We start from the raw sequence: 22858 nt of genomic DNA, 5'->3' as shown, positions 1-22858 counted from the left end.
AACAAAGTAAATGACTTCACTCCGATTTTATACCACCAGCTCTCATCATCTGTTTGGATCCCCAAGGCTTAGACCGTGCCGGTGTCAAATAAACCCTGTGGATTAACTTTAAGGGAAGATCCAATGTGGAAAACTTGAAATTGCATACAGCAAGCCTGCAAAACACCACCTGAAATTTATTGTTGAGCTCTGCATTCCCACGAAATCTAATTTCATTTCTAAATTAGGGATTAGCTTGTTGTGCATCACAGAATACAAGCGTTTGCTGGATCTCCGGTGGATCCACTACAGTAAGCACATTTGGGTCAAATGTTGCCTCAGCTTTACGCTCATGTTGTATGTTCTGCCGTGACACTCCTGCTGAAAGGATACATTTCTCCTATAATGATTTAAACGTGTGTGTTTTTGGTTAAAATCTGTGAGCAGGGTGAAATAATAATTTCCACCCACGAGGCTTTACTCTGTTCAACCTGCATACATAGCATAACAGTTATCTCCAATTACAGAAGAGTTGGACATGACTAAACAACTAAACAACAACAAAAAAGATATGGAGGGGGGAAAGCAAAGCATTCAATTCTGAGGCAAACACAATTTGAGGGAGACCTCTACAAAAGCTGGGCACCGTTATAGCATTTTTGACATTCAGATATCAGTATGCCCACCACTAAAGTTGCCAGATGTTACATGGGGTTGGGGAGTTGATCGGTTTTGAGCTGCAAGATGGTTTTGTGACAGAAATGTTAGTGGAAAAATGATTGACAACAGGGGTGTGAACAGAGTGACTGGAGGAGTGTGGCAGTTGGGAAATGAGTTTGCGATTCTGAGGGACAGAGAGGTGGGGGGAGGGGCAAAGAGAAATGAGACAAGGGAAACATTAAAGTATGTATTTAGAAGTTAGGATAGCTATTGTGACATTTAAGATATGGTTATGTGAGGCCAGGAAACGAGAACTTTTAAGAACTCTGTATATAAAGATGACTGGCTTAGAATGTTTCTTTTCTTCATCATGCATCTATGTTTAATGGTCTGTGCTCCAATCTGAGGGGATCCCAAAGCAAATATAGCTCAACCCACATATCTGATGTAGATGCACTGTATTCAAGTAATAATATAAAGGGAGAGGCAAACTAATCTCTTTTGAGTCAATAGGTGGCGACGGCAGACACTTTGAGGGAAACCTTGACTCAGTGGAGTGAAAGACAGGTTTTTTGCAAGGGATCCTGGGAAGTCACCATTTTGTGGGGTCTCAAAGCGTGAGATCTTAATTCCTATATATTAATATTGCGAGAGTAGAATCACAATTTAACAGCAATGTGGAATTCAAGGGTGCAAGATATTCATATAGAGAAGTCAGAGATTGATGGTATTGGAGAGTTGACCCCTTGCCATGCAGCGATCTTTTGCCCAATGTGGGGCTTAAACCCACGACACTGAGATCGAAGAGTCTTATGCTCTACCAATAGAGCTATGCTCTCCATGAATTCGAAAGCTGGATATAGGGGAATGAGTGAATTTTGGTAACCAGGACCTTAAAGGAAAATGACACGGAACAAGTGCAGTCAAATGTTTGCCGTTGTTTATTTCGGTTCAAAGAGAAGGGGGTGCAGAGCAGAAAAAAGCCACATAAAGAAGCACTCAAATCAAAGAGCACTTGTAAGGATGCAGTTATGAATCCTGACTCCGTAGGCTACTGGAGGAGAAAGGAAGACTCGGTGGTAGCCCACCTGCAAGAGGAGTGAGGGAGAGCAAAGAGAGGGCATAGGAAACAAAGATGGAGGAGGATGCAGAGCAGAGGAAGCAGGCCTCTGGAAGTGAGGCCTAGCTTATCCAGTTTTCCACACAAGCCCCAACTGCAGTTGAGCCCCCTCCATCTCCATAGGGCTGTTCCTGTAACCCTAGTCCTCCTTGCAGCCTGAGATCGGCTGCTTTCTTATCAGAGTGCAGAACAGAGGTGGGATTCATAGTTGCTGCTTCACAGGCTGACGCAGGTCCCTAGCAGTGCAGCATCCGTCAAGCTCTTGAAGGGGCGATGGGAGGCCCTTGCCGGCTCACACAGAAGCAGTCTATCCCATTCTCACATGGAAGAAGGGCTCTTCGCCTCAGGAGAAAGACTAGTCAGTGGGCAGAAAGGGGCAGAGAGGCCATGGCTAGGGCCTAGGCACAGTTGCTGTGGTAACACACCAAGCTAATTCAGATATATCCAAGAAAGACAAGCAGTGCTGGTCCACAGCGCCCAGCAGCGTGGGGTCTATGTGCTTGCCCATGGGGAAGCCAGACATGCTTCTTGATTCAATACTAGGGCTGGGAAAGTCCCAAGAAGTGCACGCGTCCTTCCCTTGACAGGAAGAAAGAGCAGCCACCTTGTGCTGGCCCAGCTGCTGCACTGCGTCTTGGAGGCAACCGGTGTCTATAGCAAGAGGCTCAGAAGACAGACTGTCCCGAGTTAAGTGTGAGGGGCCAAGGTTGCTGAATGGTACCGCAGAGAAGCCGAGGGGCCTGGAAGCCATCTGGCTGTCGCACCGATTCGGAGGGCATCCTGCCGTGCCAGCCTGCTGGTTCCCAGGGAGCAATTTCTCATCTGGCAGCAACCTGTCGTTTGAGGTCTGCTTGGATAAGGCTCGCTTCTTTCTTGCCTGCCCATGCAGGCTGCCCGAGAGCTTGCGTTTCCGAGACAGCACAGCAGGCTGAACTAAGAGCCCCCTCTCTTGGGGGACGGCACCGTGGTCGGCCTCAGCGGAGGCTGCAGCCTCTGAGCGAGTGCTGGCAACCAGTCTGTGATGCTCAGATGCCGACCCCAGGGAGCCAAATGGCACTGGGGTGAGGAGCATCTCTATGGGTAGCTCTGCAAGATGGAGAAAGTCTTGGTCCTCGAGCAAGAGAGCTGAAGCCTCTGGGTTGACAGTCTGTCCTTCAGCAAACATGCAATAGTCCTCCAAATGAAATTCAGAATAGTCACCACTACAGGCACTGGGAGGCACCCTAAGAGGAAGAGAATATAAATATAGCAAATGATATAAATATAGCACATTTGGGCCCCAGGTGGATATATTTTTCGTACCTTAAAAAAAATAAAACCATTATTTTAGTGTTCCCAAACCAATTATCTGCTTCTGTCCAGTTCTTCTACTGGAAGTTTTAATTTTATTACACAAAGAACAATGTCATTGGACTGCTTTATCTAGACTAAACAAAATAAAATGGCCCCACCCTGGGTTTTGTTCTTCAGTCACAAGCATGACCACAAGACAGATATTCTTCTATATTTTTCAGCCACCTAGACAAACTTTTGCCACAAGCAATGAAGGGAATAAGAGAATTAAAGAACTGGAAGGGACCCCAAGTGTCATTTAGTCCAACCCCCTGCAATACAGGAATCTCAATTAAAACATCCATGACAAATGGCCATCCAACACTGCTTAAGAGCCCTCTACCTTCCAGGGAGTCTGTTCCATTGTTGAACAGCTCTTACTGTCAGAAAGTTCTTCCTGATGTTTAGTCAGAATCTCCTTTCTTATAACACGAATCCATTTGTTCAGGTCCTATCATCCGGAGCAGGAGAAAGCAAGCTTGCTCCATCCACCATGTGACAGCCCTTGAGATATTTGAAGATGGCTATTATACCTCCTTTCTGTCTCCTCTTTACCAGGCTTAACATACCCAATTTCTTTAACTGTCCCGCAGAAGGCTCCAGGTGCGGTCTGACCAAGGCAGAATAGAGCAGGACTATTACTTTGAGTCCCATGGACTGCAAGAAGATCAAACCTATCTATTCTTAAGGAAATCAGCCCTGAGTGTTCACTGGAAGGACAGATCCTGAAGCTGAGGCTCCAATACTCATGAGGCCACCTCATGATAAGAGAAGACTCCCTGGAAAAGACCCTGATGTTGGGAAAGATTGAGGGCACAAGGAGAAGGGGACGACAGAGGATGAGATGGTTGGACAGTGTTCTTGAAGCTACCAACATGAGTCTGACCAAACTGCAGGAAGCAGTGGTAGACAGGAGTGCCTGGCATGCTCTGGTCCATGAGGTCACGAAGAGTCGGACCTGACTAAATGACTAAACAACAACAAAATTACTCCTATTGATTAGTTCTTTTGGCTGCTGCATCACACTGTTGATTCATGTTAAGCTTGGGGTCTAGTAAGACCTGTAAATCCCTTTTACATGTACTACTGGCAATCCAGGATTATGCTGCATTTAGAAGTGCTTCCTTTTGTCCATCCTGAACTTCCTGCCAAGTCAGTTTGCAGCAGATCAGAATCCCTGAATATAGCCACAATATTCATCAGATTTATGCAGTGATTCCTCAGTCCTTCAAAAAGAGCTGGATACTTATAACTCTTCACCCCCCCCCAAAGCCCTTGAGTTAAACTTTCACCTCAGTGGTGGAGAGGAGGAAGAAACCACAAAGTCATTTGTCAGCTGAGAGAGGATGCTGTCCACGAGAGTGTAGTGGGACGGATCCAGCGCAAATTCTTTATGCCGTTTACTTTGAAGGTGCTGCAAAAGGCAAAATGGCTGCATCAGAGGCAATGGGAGAGGTCTGAAGATGGGAAGGAAATGAAAGATTCTGTGCCAGCAAACCTCTTTATTTAAGCATCCAGACAAAATAAATAAATGAGGAATTGCCTTGTTTAGGAACTGGGAAGGACCTCAGGAGGTTACCCACCAAAGAAAAGCTGCTTTGGTGGGGAGATGGAGGAGGAGACTAGAACTGCCAGAGGAGAGGAAATAATACTAAATCAGTGCCCAACTGAATATGTTTGTGCCAATATTTAAGAAACTGGACCAGTTTGGGGGTTTGCATTCTGTGCAACAGAAAACCACTGGTCTCCAAGGAAGTTACCAGACTTTTAATTCTCAGTAGGGATAAACGGTGTCATGAGGACTTGTCCCTCCTCCCAGTCTATTCAGCATTGAATGCATTTATTCTTCAGTGACATCTGCACTACCAGGCGTGGGAGACATTAGTACCCAGAGCTGTGCATATGCTGGGATTCTGTAAGAGCACAGAATGTGATGCTGTCACAGAACGTATCTTCTTGAAAAGCTCAGCTTCTTTAAAAACACAAGCAGATTTATCCCTTATGTTGCAAAGATGCGCCTGTTAGTACATGACTAATGGTGCTGATGTCTCCAAAGCCAGACAGTTGGCTGAATGAGAGCTGGGTCTGAAATTCCAATGGGAACTTTTTGCAGATCTTCAAAGTGGTCGCGTGTGTGTAAAGGGAATACATATTCAGGGGATGGGGGGGAAATTGTGAAATTTTTGGAGTGGCAAAGAGCTTTACCTGAAAAACGGCAGCAGCAACAAAGGCTTTCTATTTCCTTTATAAAAATGGAATTCTATTTCCACCCACCTCCATATACAATTCACCTGGAACAACACTATGCTGTGATGCAATGCCACTCAGAGGAGCCATTGCAGGGCAGATGTGGCCACCAGCTGTTTCGATGATATTTTTTGGTAAAGTCATTCTTCTGGTAAAGCTCTTCACCACTGAAAATTTAATATTCTCCTCATGCCTCTTCGAAAAAATTGCATAAATCCCCCACATGCTGTCATGGCCTTCAAATAGGTTTACAAAAAGAGCAGGGAACATTTTCAGCACAGCACTAGGCTGAACATGATATAGATTGGTATAGGAAAAGGCTTTAGTACCCTGCCTAGGTTAGACCTAGTACTACAATGGAGCAGAGGTTACATTCTCCAAGGCCAAAGCTGCAAGGACTAGTTTAGCTTTAGTACATGCAGTTCAGAATGTAGGTTGCTGTCCCAGGAATGGGCAGATACTGGGATAAGTGGGCTTCTTTCAGAGGAAGCCCAGGTTTGGGGCAAGAGACTTTCTTACCGTCTGCAACTCTGCGAAGACTTCTTCACAACATTCACAGTAGCCTTTCTGTGGTTTGGGCATGATACAGCAGGCCGAAGGAGGGAAGAGTTCATTGGGTGACCGTTTGCTTTCAGGTGCTCTGCAGAGGGGGCAAAACAAACGTATTCAGGACACTCTATTCCCCTGCTGCACAAACCCAGTATCCTACTTTGTGTCACCCACCTTCAGATTTGTCGACACAATTTAAAACTTTTATAGTCTCTTCAGCACTTGGGGCTCCCATCCAGGACTACCTTTGGTTTCTGAACTTCAGGCCTGCCCATCAATATTTTTGTGTCTTCCCTTTTTACACCTGCGGCAAAAATTCCTGGTGCTATGGGCAGGATTCCGGTTTATCTACCTGGTTTTTCTACCACATAGGCAGATTTGATTTGTCCTGTATATTTATTGGCAGAGCGTTGTAAGTTTTCCTCCCATGCCATTAGCTACCTTACCCACCCCATCCCACCCCACCAACACTTACTTTGAGCTGGAAGAGGTTCCTGGGGGTTGAAATGGGCTATGTCTTCTCAGCGGCTGGAAATACAGTTGGGGGAAATTCTTGAATTGTTGAAAGAATGGCCTGAGTTGCCTAGACAGAGCGAAAAAACTCTCGGTAAGTACTTGGGAAAGAAGGGCCCTTGGGAAGGCAGCATGTACAGAGATCCACCTACAGGACCTTCACGGGGGGATAGTTGGGAATCAGGCCAAGATGGGAGACGACATTGCCCACTTCATTCCCCCAGACCTCTCAATTGGTTTACCAGAGAAACCCTTACCCATACCCTGCATTATGTGGGAAAGTAAGAAGAGTTTCTACATCAGAGGCCAGGGCAGGGGAACTGGATCTGGGTAGTGAGCCAGATCCAGACCTCCCCCATGGACTGCTTTGACAGAGCCAGGTGACATCAAGCTTCCAGTCTTTGAGAAATTAATAGGCAGGGGAGAGTCCCGTACTCCATGACTCTTACCTGCTCTCATCTTCAATTTTCAGGAATGGAGCTTTCAGCCTTACTACTAGGAAAGAAACACGAGAAGAAGAAAAGCAACTGTTGGCAGCTCTCATTATTAAAATATCAAAGGAAAGATAGATACAGCCACCACCATCCCAGACTTTGGATTAGTGGAAAGGTCACAGGAAGCTAGGCAGCCCGGACACCTCTCTTTAAAAAGCTACGCATCGTTACAGATTTGAGGAAGTCAGGAGGTGGGGGGAGGGATTGCAGTTAAGCAGCCAGCTCTGGGGGGAAACAGCTGAGCAAGCTGTTGCAGGTGACTGTTACTTAAACACTGTGCAACAAGGCGATTATTATATTAAAACAACAGCCTGCCTCATGGGCAGGCACCATGCCAGCACCATGCCAACGATGCATTGTTAGCAAGTGGGAGACAGTCCAGAACTGGCAGCCACAATAGCACATCTCCAGGGAACAGGAGATGTGGCTGGACCTTGTCGCCAGCACAAAGAAAGCCCATCAGCAATTTTAAATACCAAGGGAACACTGGAGATTTCCCTGGAAAGGGGGGGGGCAACACAGAGAGCAAATAATGTTCAGTGAGCTGTATATTTTTAAGACTCATTTTATGCTTGTAATTGGAAGTTGTTTTAACCCATCCTGGGACCTTAAGAGTGAAGGGTGGATAGATAACAACAACATAATCATCATCACCATGGCATAAAAAGCATGTGCTAAAATGTACACAAGAAAAATAAATAAGTTAGTACAGTGGTTTTCAACCAGTGTTCCGTGGCACCCTGGGGTGCCTTGAATGATGGTCAGGGGTGCTGCGGGCAACACTGGCCTCCCTCTTTCTTTCCCTCCCTTCTCTGATGCCGTCTTGCATCTCTGCCTCCCAAAGGCTTGCACAGTTGTTTGTTGCAGCAGACCTGGCTACAAGCTCTGCAGGCAAATGGTGCCTCTGGGGCTGGTCAGGGGGTGCCGGTTGCCAGAAGCTGAAGCGGCCTCAGAGTAAGCAAGCAAGCGGGCGAGGTAGCCCAGCCAGCCAGTCCTTGCTGTTGGGAATGGACAGACAAGTCCCATGTCCCTGTGGGGCAGTGTGAGAAGGCACCTCTCTTTGGGGCAGGAGGGGGCAGCTCAGAGACCAGGGGCGGCAGCAGCAACTGCCTGGAGGACTCCCAAGGAGAGGGGAGAGGAGAGGAGGCTGAGGAAACACTCCACAAGGAAGGGTGTTTGATAAAAAGTGAGAGGCTGCCAAACTCTGCAGGCAAGAGGTGACATAACTGGGCCCCTGAGACCCACAAGGGTGCCACATAAATAATTTGTTGGTCAAGGGAGCCGTGGACTCAAAAAGGTTGAAAACTTTTTTTTAGCACAACCCAATGTAAGTTCCTAGCTCTTATTATCGCTAGGCTTGGAAACATGCAACACTTGTTTGGAAAAGCAAGATGAAGGGATGGGACTTTAACTGATCTAGATAATGCTGTCTCCTACCCACAGATCTGCAACTTTTCTTCCTATTTCTTGTCTGCAGCCAGATTTTCTCCCTCAGATGCAGAGTTGTGTTTTTTTAAGTGTTCAGAATTGGAACTGACTCAAGTCTCTTTATTTTGCATGAAGTGATTTATATATGTTTTCTTGTAGCAAACCTCTCTGGCTTTCTATCTCCCTCTTATTTAAGCACAGAGTGTACATCACCAAACCGCAATATGATTTTGGAGTTTATGCAAGGCGATGGGAGGTGGCAGGTGACAACACAGGGGCCCCCATGCACTGAAACCTCCATGCTTACCTTCCGAAGGCTGGAACCCAGAAGCAACCATCTTCACCTAACCCAAGGGAAATACACAGTAAGAGATGTCAGGACAATGAATGTGCAGAAAGCACTAAAAAGGCTGGCAGACAGGCAAAAAAACAAATATATGCACTTCAAGGTTTCTGGCAGCTGGTCCCAACGACACTGACCACCAGTGCATGTAGCAGATGATGTCCCACCCATTCTCCCAGTGCCACTGGTCAGGGAACAAGCTTGTTCACGTGACAGTTTATGTAACACTGGAGCATATGAAAGTGGGTTATGCTGGTGTGCTCTAGAACTAGAAGCCACAAGCCCATGGAAGAGGCGGGCCTCTGTAGTCTCCCCAAACCCAAGTTCAAATTCTCAGTCTTCTACCCCACTGTTACATTGTGCTTTTGAGAACCTGTTTGCATAATATGAAATTATGTCCTAAGAATTGGCAAACGCCTGGAAAACAGCGTCAAAAATCTTCTAGCTAAATCTCTCCTACTCTGGGGTGGGACAAAAACCGAGTACATTTGTGGGAAGCCAATAGGGCCACAATCATTTCAATTGTGCGGGCACCTAACCTTCCAGAGAAATGGTGTCAATCAGCCACAGAAAGAAAGGCCATGATGTATCCTGCCCCTCCTGCTGTAGTGCAGGATTTACCACATCTTAAGTGTGGCATTTCCCTGGCCTGTTTTGATCCTGAAATCATAAAAACTGCATGAAAATGTGCCTCTTGACATTACCAACCTTTGCCGTGGAAGAGTGCTTCTTAGACAACAGTCGTATGTAGGACAGCATTTCTGAGGAGGAAGGGCCATTAAGGAGCCAACATTATATTCTACCCCCTAGAAAAAGATAAGAGTAGGGGAACAGGAGCACAACCTAACTCAGGCAGTGTATACAATGCTGGCTTAAAACCCAGGAAGGCGTTTCTCAATTCGTATCATATCTGGGTTAGGAAAGAACGCATCAACATACTGTATTTCAAAAGAAACAACAGGTAGCCATTGATTATGGCTAAAATCCTGTGTACACCGCTTCTCAAGCCAGTGGTGGGCTTGCACTGCATGTGGAATAAATGAGAGTGTGGACACAACCTCACACTTTCAGCACTTGGATGGGGGAGAAGAGAAAGGGAGGGGAAAAGAGGCGACACCCAGTTATCAAACCAACTTTGAGCACTTGTTAGGTCACCAACTTTTCAAGCAGCTGCTGCAGCTGTGCCCTGAACAGCAGCCTGATCAGCAGACATTAGCAAGTGATCACACTTATCTTCACACTGTGGAAAAAGCTAACTTAAAACTTTTACCTACTGCAGATCAAGCACAGGAACAGGGTTGATCAGCCAACAATTTAAGTAAGCTGTGTCAGAAACTAACTGACAGAGGGATTAGAATGAGGCATAAAGGAGAGATGGGCCCCCACAATTAAGGTAATGTTTGTCTAACGTTTGCATGAACCAACAAGCACTCAGATTGAGGAACAAGCCTTCTTTTCAGCCCAGCTTTTTCAGATGCTCGCTGCTAAAGCGGTACTGATGCCACAAAGAACTCTGCAACATCTCAACAGGTTTATCCTGCAGGACACCTGCTAAATATACTTAACAATTCTGAAACTGAATGAGCAAGCCAGAACATGTACATCTTTTTTATTTTATTTTATGCACACATTGTACAGAAGCAAAGCTTTTTGTATAGCAAATCACAGAAATTAACTGGTAGCATTTGCTTATGTTGTTCCAGCCTCCCTGGTAAGGAAGAGGCAGGAACTACATCAGTCTTTTGGTCCAATTAAGGCTATGGTTGCCAACTGACAGAAAAGAGGCCCACCCCTGTGCATTTAGCAGCAGACTCACTCACAAAAATACAACTCAGCAAATGAGGCATTTCAGTGGAGAAGAATGTCTGTTGATCAATCTGCTAAGCCACGGGAGTCAGAGCTAGTAAGACAGTCAGCAATCCTAATCAAGACCCATGCAGAAGACAGCGAGGGAAAATCTCCCCGGCAACCACCCCATACCAATGAAAAGCTCTTCCATCCATTGCTCTGGCCTGCCACCTTCCGGCAACAGAAAAGCATTGCGCTATTTCATGCAGAAAAGAGGTTTGCCTCTATAATGCGGTGTTATCGATTGAAATCAAGGCGATTTAAATCACTCTGGGAAAAAGACCAATTTAAATCATTGATTTACATCAAGTTTCCCATTTTGAAATCCATCATTTTCTGAGCAAGCATGCACTCTTAACTAGTTGCTTTAATAACTGGAGCATATTGGTCTGCATCTAAATAGAGCCTATATGTAGCACAGGAAAATGTCTTATATTGGCCCACCTAGCTAAGTACTGTAGTTTACTCTGGCTGCCAAGTAGCTTTGCGGGGTCCAACACAGAGAACTTGCCCATCACCAGATCCCTGATCCTTTAAACCAGAGATCGAACCTGGAATCTTCTGTGTGCTGAGCACACTTTCCGCCAGAGCTAAAAACACTACCCTACACCTCAAGGTAAGTTAAAAGCAGAATTCAAATCCTTTGGCAATGCAACCCATATTTTAGGATAAAATAGGTTTAGATATATCAATATAAATTTAAATGCAAGTTTTCATGAAGATAAAAAAAAGGTTTGCTGATTCATGCAAAAACAGAATCGAAAGGATTTATGCCTGAATGCATGCAAAATGGACACAGACTAAAATACACATATATCCCTAGCTCTGCCTCTCATCATTTTACACTCTCCATGCACTCCAGAATCTGCCCCATGTTCTCTTATTCACCTATTATTCAGGATGATGCCAAGTACTGAGCCGTGAGATCCAGGTTTGTATCCCTGCTCAGTTACAAAGCTCACTTGGTACCTTCAGACAAGCACCTTCTTTAGCCCAACTAGCTTCCCAGACTGGTACAAAGGCAGCATCAGACAACCCACCCTAAGCCCCTATAGCAGGACAGAAAATTTTATATTAAGATTTAACAGGACCTCGGGGTTGGAGAAACTTTCAAGTTGCTTGGAAGAATGAAGTGCACAAATTGTGTATTCCAACCATGTTGTTGTTTAGTCATTTAGTCATGACCGACTCTCTGGCAGGAAGGTTTCTGTGGCTTTTCTGGCTTAGCCAGAAGCGGCTTAGTCATGCTGGCCACATGATCCGGAAAAACTGTCTGCGGACAAACATCGGCTCCCTCGGCCAGTAAAGCAAGATGTGCGCCCATGCTGGTAAAATATTTGGGTGAGTTCTTCCTTCACTGTCAGGCTAAATGCTTCTTTTGCAAGACATGATCTATCTGCATAGCCATCTGCATGGACACCCCACTCCAGATTAGAAAAAGGATACCATCTATGTGTATAATCTGTACTCCCCATGAACGCGAAGTGGCAAGGATGCTGTTGCCACAGGTGCTATCCTGAAAGAAAGAAAGAAAGAAAGAAAGAAAGAAAGAAAGAAAGAAAGAAAGAAAGAAAGAAAGAAAGAAAAGCAGAGAATGTATATTGCAATTACTAATCAGAGCGCCTATAACAAATCAGGTGGGGCAGAGAGAATACTTTTCACGAAACAGATGTAGGACCAAGGTAACTCACCGACTCAAAGGCCCATGGAGCAAGAGACTATCACTAATAGTGACTGGTGTTTGTCTGGCACACAAGCTCATACCACCTAGATTATCTTTGACGATAACCCTGAGAGCTTTCTGTCTCCCCTGCAGCACATGAAACTTACCTGCTCGGTGGGCATATTTCTATAGTATGTCTGCTCTCTGGATTGCATGGGGGAGACCTAGATTATTAATGTATCTATTTGTTTTGTCTGTCACCTGACACAAGGCAATTTACCATCACATTTGAAAACGTACAAAATTGTTAAAAACAACCACAATTAAAACCTAAACACTCTAATAAATATATGATAGAGAGAAAACATCTGCTTCCAAGGGGGAGGGGGTATTATTAGCAACCCAACCCAACACTAGCCTTGACTCATCTGTGAAATTTCATTGAAAGCCAGGATGAAAATTAAAGCCTGAACCTGGCACCCAAAAGATGTCAGTGTTGGTGCCAAGTGGGCCTCATTTGAGAGCATTTCACAGGTGATGGGTGGGGGAAAACAGAAAAAGGCCCTCTCTTTATTGTCATCCTCCAAGCCTCTCTCAGAAGACGCACAAGGAAAACGGCCTCAGATGACACTCATAAGGTCCTGGTATAATCTTGCCAGGAGAAGCAGTCAATCAGGTATTGTGGTTCTGGGCTGTATAAATCTTTATAGGTTAAAAGCAGCACCTTGAATTGGTCCCCAAAACCTAGATAGGAAGTGCAGTTGTGCCAATACTGGTGTTAGTCCATTGGGTAATCTGGTGGCTGCATCGACACCAGCTAGTCCTATGTCCACCGCAGTAATCCAATCAAGATACTGCGTCGGAATAGATCACCACAGCCAGGCCATCCCTGCCCAGATATGGGTACAGCTGGACCACCAACCAAAGCTGGGGAAAGACACTCTGTGCCACTGAGGCCACCTGTGTCTGTTGCATTAACCCGTCTCAGTCGGGGTTAAAGCTCAGTTTTGAGACAGAGGGAGTACAACCCTGTTGCTTCTGCTTGATCTCTCAGGGGCTTTTGATACCATTGGCCATGGTGTCCTGAAAGAATGCCTGCCCCTGTGCAGTACTATAAGATCACTTAGATCTGGGGGAATTACACTCATGGGACTGCACCCTAAAGAACATTACTGTATTTTTGTTCTAATGGATATTGTTTTTCTATTGTACATAGATTGGAGATTTTTTTACATCTGAATCAGGAGATGCAGTGACTGTTCTGAACCGGTGCCCGGATGTAATGGAGAGCTGGATGAGGGCCAACAAACTAAGACTGAATTCTGGTAAGGAGGCGACTTTGCGAGGAAGTGATTCCCAGGCACAACAGATTACCAGTTCTGGATAGGATTGCACTCCCTCTGGAGGAACAGGTACGTGCTTTGGGGGTGCTTCCAGAACCATTTTTTGTCACTGGAAGGCTAAGCAGTCTTCCTGGTGAGGAGCACTATTACCAACTTAGGTTGGTATGCCAGTTACAGCCAGTGCGGTGTAGTGGTTAAGAGCGGTGGAATCTGGTGAACCGGGTTCGCGTCTCCGCTCCTCCACATGCAGCTGCTGGGTGACCTTGGGCTAGTCACACTTCTTTGAAGTCTTTCAGCCCCACTCACCTCACAGAGTGATTGTTGTGGGGGAGGAAGGGAAAGGAGAATGTTAGCCGCTTTGAGACTCCTTCGGGTAGTGGTAAAGCGGGATATCAAATCCAAACTCTTCTTCTCTTCTTCTACATCCTTACCTGGACAAGGATAGCTTGGCCACTGTGCTTCATGCATTGGTAACCTCACAAGTGGACTATAGTGAGGCATGCATTGAGACTGGACTAGATGCTGCCACTGGTACAGAATGTTGCGGAGAGGGTGCTAACTAGAGTACCTGGACTCACACATATTTTACCTGTAAGGAGGGAGCTACAGCAGTGGCGATTAGCGACCGAGCCATGGTCAAGGTCACATAAAAGCCCCGATGATCTTGGGACCAGGTTACCTGAAAGACTATCTGCCCCTGTATAGACCTGTTAAGATCGTTTGGATCATCTGGGGAAATTTTACTTGAGGCCCTGCACCTTGCAGAGTATCACCTAAAACTGGGCATTAGCCGCTGCTGCCCCCATCCTTTGGAATATCCTTCCCTCTCTACATCATCCATCAGTTGCTTCAAAAGACCTATTTTTGCCCAGGTTCTCTATGACTCATAAGACACAATTTCTATTTTTTATGATACTGTTTTATGCAAGAGATTTTAAAATGCTTATAAATAAATGAATAAAGCAACAGAAGAGGACCCTAGAGAATCCTCAATGCCACAAACTTGATTCTTCCGGGGTGGTGCAGCCTCATTTAGAACAGGCTGAACTCCACTCATCTGGTCAGAGGAACCACCCACTAACTACCAGCATCTCAGTCTTGGCTGGGCTGAGCTTCAGCTCACCAAATTATTGTTCAGTTTAAGCGTTAAGCAGGGGCTTGAGCTAGGTTACCTATTGCTTGCATTTCAACTCTGTTGTTTCATCCACAACTGTGACCCATCACCCCACCCCAAGGATGAACATGCTGATTGGTAGGGTTGCTCACCTGACCCCTGATGGCTTTATGCAACAGCTTCTTCCCACGACTGGTCAGGTTCTGCATAAAGAGTTGGGGAGGGTGTGAGTAAGAAAGGGGAGGGGAAAGAATTGGGGCAAAGGAAAGAGCAAGTTAAAACAAATGGAGAAATCAGATTTCACTGGTCTTGGCAATGGGCTTTAACGGTTTCTATTCATCACTTCTTCATAAGCACCCAGCCTTATTAGCATTAGGCTTATTTGTGCGCTCTTAGTTCAGTTTAATGGGTTTTGGGGCATCACATCTGGACTTCTTAAAATCAGAAGTGGGAAGGGACAGTTGGACAGATACATACATACATACATACATACATACATACATACATGCAGGGAGCAGGAGAAGCTATGGCCAGGGATGAAAAAACAAAAACAAAACTCATATCAAAGTCAGCAAATGGAATGCTCATCCAGATCTCCCCTTCTTAGAAAAGACAGGAAGCGCTCGAAAACCTGGTTTGATTGAAGTGAGATTTTTTTTATGGTAAAATGGGACATGGCAGCCTGATGCTTGAAACCCTGTCCCACCAGAAGGGTGTTTTGCATCCAAGGTAATGGAAGACAACCCCCCCCCCCAAAAAAAAAGATTCCTTTTTTTTTTAATCAGCTGCAGCCATTCTTCCTAGCTGGCCCAAACATTGGAAGAAAATGTTTATCTGTCTGATAAAACCTCTGCAGCTTATTAGGATTAAAGAAGCTTGTGCACATTTTTCTCCTTTTTAGCAATAAACTTGTGGGAGGGCAGGAACCTCTGCACTGCTAAGTAAAACTGTTTTGGGGCAGTGGAGAGAGATGAAAAGGCTGAGCTAGACATGACAATTGTGTAAATTGGAACTAGCATGCACTTTGCTGTTTTTGCTATATAGCCTAAACAACCTCAGGTCTGGAAAAAACCCCTCCCCATTGGCGACAGTGATGGGTGACAAACATGGGCTTCCACCCTGATGTAAATAAAAGTAGGGGGGATTTTTGCTGGTACCATGGCAGAAGGGTAAAGGCTTAACTCTACTTCTGGGTCACTGCAGGCCTTTCTGTGGTTGTTTACAAAAAGATGCCGCTTGTTTCATTCATGCTATTAACATCACATCTGATTGGGTCCAAAGATGGGCCAGTGTCCTGCCTCAAACAGAACCAGAGCCAGAGAACCCCTTCCCTTCACTTCATTCTTGGTCTCCAGCATTAAAAAAAGAAAAGAAAAAGGTACTGGGAAACATGGAACAAGTGAAGTCTTTTTTTTAATGAACCAATCCATCTTTTAAAAATGTCAGTTAAAAACACGCTTCAAAGCCCAGAGGTTTTCTTTAAGAATTCAGAGCAAACAAAAAAAAAGATTGCATTGGCAAAGTTGATATTTGAGTAGCCTAGTAATTCTCATACTGAGCGCAGGGGCTGCTAGCATGCCACAAAAAGGAAGTTAATTTTAGGGCAGTATTCAATGCACTTGTCCCATCAGCACAAGGACTTTTGTCCAGGAAATGGGACTTCCCCTTCCTCTCTTCCTGTGCACCACTGTGGTGTACAGTAGTACCTTGGAAGTCGAATGCAATCCGTTCCGGAAGTCTGTTCAACTTCCAAAACATTTGAAAACCAAATCGCGGCTTCTGCTTGGCTGCAGGAAGTTCGGATTCCAAAAGAACATTCGCAAACCGGAACAATCACTTCCAGGTTTGCGGTGTTCGGGAGCCAAAATGTCCGAGTTCCAGGGTGTTCAGGATCCAAGGTATGACTGTAATGGCTAGAGTGTTGGACTTGGACATTGAAGATCAGGGTTCTTATCCCCACTCAGCCACGAAGCTCACTGGGTGACCATGGGCCAGTCACACTCAGCCTAACCTACTTCACAGGGTTGTTGTGAAGATAACATGGGAAAAGGGGAAGAAGTGTGTATGCTAACCCTGAGTTCCTTGGAGAAAAGGTGAGATATAGATACAATAACAAACAAACTTGTTCTGGGTTTCCCCCCAGCTCTCCAGATTTGAGGAGAGCACTGGTGGTGGGGTGGGGGGAGTTCCATTATGAAAAAATACATAAAACTCCTAGTCCTAGTCCCCCACCCCCCGCCGCATCTCTTACAGTGTCTATTGACTTGTGCAAGGGACCCCTTTTGAGCTCTGCAGAAGGCCGGGATCCAGCTTGAGCATCCTTCAACGCAGAACTACTTTGCTTTTCCATCCACCTCTCCCGCCTGGCCTCTTGGCTACTGGAGACAACACAAGTCACTTCTTTGCTCAGAAAACATTCAACAACCTGGAGCCAGAAACAAACAGGAAGACAGTTTCAGAGCTGATCACCAGGGAATGGGGCACTTGACTGATTAATGGTGGACATTTCTTGCTTGGAAAGAATCACGACAGCTGCACACACACACACCATACATTCAAAGCACTTTCCCCAAAAGAATCCGTGAAATGGTGGATTGTGAAGGGTGGTGAAATCTGTAGCTCCATGAGGAGTAACTACAATTCCCAGGATTCTCTGGGGGAAGCCTATGGTGCGTGTGTGCTGCCAATCCTGCTAACAAGCAATCCTAAATTGAGGAGGTTGATGGAAGACCAGCAGTATGAAGGCTATGTACACATTATACCTTTAAAGCATGTTTCCCCCTGCAAAGAATTCTGGGCACTATAGTTTGTTAAGGGTTGCTGTAACTGTAACACTCTGCAGGGTGAACTACAGCACCCAGAATTATTTGAGGGAAATAAGGTGCTTCAAACGTGCTTTAAAGGTACATCATGTGTACGCAAGCGAAATTGTCTGAGCCCGTCTGTTCACACACATCATGCAATATCCACACAATGCCAAGTGGATTCCCTCAGCAAGCTATAATCAGTGCAACCAACCAATGCTTCCAGTTCATTTTAAAAAAATAATCTGACTGGTAATTTGGAACAGTTGACAATTTTGTGGAACTGTCTTTCCTGTTCTGATTCCAAAACTGCAGCGCCTTAAGGAAAAGACAACAGAATGCAAGGAAAAACTCGGTATGTCCCAGTTTCCCCTGTGGTTAAGTTGCAAGAGGGTGGCCAATAGTACTGAACTTTGAAAAGACCATCCACATCTCTTGACTTAGCCAATAGTAAGCTAGCACGTTTAAACTGATGACTGAAATACACTGAATACTGCCCCACCTACCCATTTCTGATCTAACTGTGCTACAGTGCTGAACTGGTACAAAGAAAAATGTTGGAACTCATGCCTATGTGGAAGCGACACCTGCTTCCCTGGAGACATTGCACTTCCTGGTGCAATGGGCAAACTCTGTCCACTCATGGATGAGGGACACTCACTCTGCATATGCTCAGAGGCATTCTAGATGGAGTCCTCACTGTTAAATTGGTTCTAGTTACAATTATGCCTGACTGAACTGTAACACTGGCTTTCCTAACAGAGACCAGTAAGAGAAACAACCCCACTGTACTCACCCCACCCAGTCGCTTCACACTCTCTGCCAGAAACTCCAGATTCTTGCCCCTGGGGAGGTCCAGGTAGAAAGATTTCCCAACCAAAGGACGGCTTCTGGCTGAATGTGCAGCCTCCTCTTGTTTCCTTGTCGCTTTCAACTGGCTCTTCCGGGCGTGGCCATCTAGACTGGCTGCAAAGTAATGAGGGATGTTGTCCAATCACAGTTTTCTTCTTTTTTACTCAATTGCTTTCTTCTCTGTTTTCCTCTGCCAGCTATATCTGTTTGCCACACCAAGAGCTAGTGTGGTGTAGTGGTTACAACAGGGATAGTCAACATGGTGCCCTCCAGTTGTTGCACACTATGATACCCATCACCCCTGACCATTAGCAATGCTGGCTGGGGCTGCTGGGAGTTGTAGTCAACAACATCTGGAAGGCACCACGGTGGTTACCCCAGGAGACCTGGGTTCAAATCTCCACTCAGCCATGAAGCTCACTTGGTGACCTTGAGCTAGTTGCTGTCTCTTAGTCTAACCTACCTCACAGGATTGTTCTGAGGATAAAAAGGGGAGAGAACAGTGTATACTACCTTGAACCCTTTGGAAAAAGGGTAGGGTATAAATGCAATAATTAATAAATAAATATAATTTTGTAAATTGATGTGACCTTGCCCCTATGTTAAACATTTGTGAGTCGATAGTGTTCTATATATTGCATCTTTGCTGTTTATAACTAAAGGTTTATTGTAATCATTCTGAGAGACTTGGTATCATTATTGGGTTGAAGCCAGAGAAAATTACAGGGCAATCATACATATTTCTGCTCATAAGTGTGTATACTACAATGTACAAATTGCAGCCTTAAGCCATCCTTTAAGCTATAATGCTATAACACTACTTATCCGGTTATAAGCCCAACTGAACACAGTAAGATTTACTTCTGAGTAAACATGCACAGGATTGCAGTATTAGTCCCTTTGAAACCAATGGGACTTCAGTTGTGCCTACCAATTTCATTGAGACTAAAGCACCCTTCCTCTGCATCAAAACCATAACTTGCCAATATTCTGTTAGTAGATATTATTTCACCATCTATTGAATTTTACGTTACCTGATTTAAAACACTACTCATGAGGACTTATTTACATTGGACTGAATTGTTACAGAATGCAATTTATGTTGTACAGTGGACGCTCGGGTTGCGAACGTGATCCGTGTGGGAGGCACATTCGCAACCCGCTGCGTCTGCGCACGCGCGGGTCACAATTTAGTGCTTCTGCGCATGTGCAGAGCATGATTTAGCGTTTCTGCGCATGCGCCGAAACCGAGAAGTAACCTGTTCCGGTACTTCCAGGTTCGGCACAGTGCACAACCCAAAAACGCGCAACCTGAAGCAGCCGTAACCCGAGGTATGATTGTACATTATTTCATCACTTCCATGGGTTGTAAATTACTTTCAATACAGCAGTGCAGAAAAGCAGGTAATGAATTAAAAATGAAATGTGAAAGGAACTCCTTATCCTTCCTTTCTCTTTTAAAGCCTTAAAAAGGTTTGGATCCAAGTTATTTGAAGGCCCAAGAGCACTTTGAGCGCAACATCTGATATCAACACAAAACCAAGTCCTCAGTGTTAGCCCAATCGTGTGGAATACTGTCCCAACAGAGATTCAGCAGGTGTGTTCTGTATTAATCTTTACATTTTTTAAAAAAACTTCTATGCTGCCAGGTTTTTGTAGACAATTCAAAAATAATCATTTTTGTTACAGTCAGTTGGTGATCTGTGGTTTTGGTTTTTATTGTAATGTATATATATTTGTTATATGTCATACTTAAATTTTTAAATAAATTGTTGCATGTAAGTATTTTTTATAAACCAACAGGTGGAAGTCCTGCTTGTCACCAAGTGCAATTAAATTGGCATATAGAAAGGGGAGAACATTTTCCAGAGTAGCCCCAAGGCTCTGTAACTCTTTATCAACTGGGCTCTTGGAAAGATCTGAGAACTCAACTATTCTTGCCAAGTTTTCCTTGAAGATTTTTGGAATTAAAAGAAACTGCTATGTTTTCTTGCTGCTGTTGATTTTGATTATATTGGACTTTAATTTCATCTGTCTGTTTTATTATGTATTGGCTTGTCAATCTTTTTTATTTGTGATTGCATTAGGCTGCTTTTATGGATGCCACTTTGAGAGAGCTTTTGCTTTTAAAGGCAGCACAGAAGCATTTTAAATAAAAATAAATCCAGTTATCTATGCTGGCTAGGGGACTCTGCCTCATCTGGAGATTGTGTGTTGTGTTCAGCTTTTATTAAAAGCAGACTCACCAAAGTTAAGGGAGCCAAGTTTGTCATGGCCATTCATTTCAGTGGGTCTACTCTGAGTAAGTTAGAAAGATAGCTGAATATAACCCCATGGGTGCATTCACTCACCAAGATTTTGCCAGTGCCGAAGTGTCCAGTCAGCCATTTTAGCAGAGAAAGCTGGGATGGGCTGGGCCAGCAGAATCCTCAGCATAAATTAAAAAAAAATCACTTCAGAAGGCTAAAATAAAAGGAAAATAAAGTTATCAGCCTTGAAGATGCCGCTTTCTGAGGACATTTGCTGAAGCTCCAGGAATATTTAAAACAGAGTTCCCAAGAGCACAGATAAAAGTTCTGCTATATTGCAGACCAGAAAACCTTCTCATCATATTAAGGCAGCCAAATGCACTAACCCTGTAAAAGGCCCTTAGAGAAACTGCACCCCAAGCATGCCTCAGCCAACTCACAGCTTTCTTTTTCTCCAAATTCACATGAGAAAAACTGCTTTGTTTTCACAATGACCTGCATGTTTCAGACACCCCCCACCGCACCCGCCCTTGCAGCTACGTTGTCCATTCAAGAAAAGAAATGGGGAGCGCACACAGTAACTGGGGAAACATAACCCTTGCATTCAATGGGGAACACCAGGCAAAATCATAGCGGGACCCATTAACGTAGCGAAGGCTATTTACCAAGAATGTGTGAACAAACACGTTCACGAGACCAAAAAAAACACACTGCAATTGAGTAAAAGGCTTTAAGCAGATCCCATCAGTGGGATCCTCAGCCAGCATTCCTTAAAAACCGAACGTTTTACTTACATGTAAAACTTTATTCCGCCCATGAATTTAAGACCTTGTTTTCCCGAAACTGCCAATGAACCAAGTTTAAATTTCCTGCCAATAGCTACAGTTGTTAAAGAGTGTGTGAGCTACGGAGGCCGGGAAGGGCAAAACTGAGGGGAGAGGGAGGGGCTTGAGAGGGGGAAGCTTACTTAGGAAACACCTCTAGATGCAATTCGGATCGCGTTATGCATTGGGAAAGGGAGCAAGCGGCGGAGTGCGGTTTCAAATTAAAGGCGAGAGGGAAGTTCACTCAACACCACCTCTCTGCCTCTGATTTCCTTGTTATTCATGGTTACTTCATAAAACAGGCTACATAACCTATGCTGCAGCTATGCTCTCCCACCCAGTAACTGGGAACTCATTGGATTTATTGGTTATGGGGCTGAAAGTCAACTGCTCAGGCTCTGATAAAAAACCATGGGCTCACATGGCACAAGGGTGGAGTGCTGATGTATCCTGTTTTACATGAACCAGTCCTCTTTTGAAAGGGCTGTCCACTTGAAGCCATAGGTGTAGTCAAGGGAGGGCAGGGGGGCAGCTGCCCCCATATGTATGTGTGTGTGTGTGTAAAGGTGTGTGTGTGTGTAAAGGTACACCTGACCATTAGATCCAGTCAGGGACGACTCTGGGATTGTGTTATAAGAATTTTAAGGTCTGATATGTATATTGAATGTTCATAAATGTACCAAGCAAACACGTACATAAATATATAAACCACATGTCTGAAGCAGCACAGGAAGACAGTCCTGAAACCATTTTGACTGACAAGTGTTTCTCTGCAAAGAGGGAGGAGGTGGAAAAAACCTTCCCATTGTCTCAGGAATTAAGTAATTACCATCTCAAAGGAATGGCCAGACTACCAGGAAAGACAATCAGATAAGGCATCATCAGATAACATGGCAGACAGGGAAAACATTCAAATTTCTGTTGTAGACCACCTTTTCTGTGATGTAGGTATGATGTATCTGGGGGTGGTCTTGGGCTACACCCCTTCTTTGATGTTTCTGGGGGTGGCTTAGGACTCCAGGGGGGCAATTTAAAATGTCTATATAAGGGCAGGCACACCTTTGTTCTGGGTCCTCCTTTTCCCTCCTGCATGTGAAGGGAGCACCCTGTTGCAACAGCTTTAATAATGATCAGGCTTACTAGCTGCTTTGCTTCTCAATAGTCTCTGGTTGGCCTCTGTTATTTTCTCCTACTGACAGGGAACCCACTTAAGGACTCTATAAGGGCTCTTGTGTACCCCATAAGGGAATAAGGGCAGATTTTGTTTACAACAGGATGCACACTCATCTCGCTCTATAGGCCGAGGGAACCGGCGTTTGTCCACAGACAACTTCTGGGTCATGTGGCCAGCATGACTAAGCCACTTCTGGCAAACCAGAGCAGCACATGGAAACGCTGTTTACCTTCCCGCCAGAGCGGTACCTATTTATCTACTTGCACTTGACATGCTTTCGAAATGCTAGGTGGGCAGGAGCTGGGACCGAACAACGGAAGCT

General features: G+C 44.9%; 1 protein-coding gene across 1 annotated transcript; it reads right to left on the bottom strand.

Moving 5' to 3' along the window:
* Positions 1-1394: 1394 nt before the first annotated feature.
* DBF4B (DBF4 zinc finger B) lies at positions 1395-21462 on the bottom strand. The gene is given in 14 exon segments (XM_033168806.1): positions 1395-2114; positions 2158-2982; positions 4384-4505; positions 5858-5978; positions 6363-6470; positions 6850-6895; positions 8630-8666; positions 9374-9426; positions 11960-12029; positions 14786-14836; positions 16885-17058; positions 18234-18403; positions 20641-20752; positions 21333-21462. Coding segments are annotated over 13 exon segments (1992 nt in total). The 5' UTR covers positions 20678-20752; positions 21333-21462; the 3' UTR covers positions 1395-1936.
* Between the last annotated feature and the right edge of the window lie 1396 nt (positions 21463-22858).

This window comes from Lacerta agilis, chromosome 14 (genome assembly GCF_009819535.1).
Source record: "Lacerta agilis isolate rLacAgi1 chromosome 14, rLacAgi1.pri, whole genome shotgun sequence".
Lineage (NCBI taxonomy): Eukaryota > Metazoa > Chordata > Lepidosauria > Squamata > Lacertidae > Lacerta > Lacerta agilis.
Note: the sequence above shows the minus strand (reverse complement) of the source record. Positions and strands in the feature narration are given on the sequence as shown.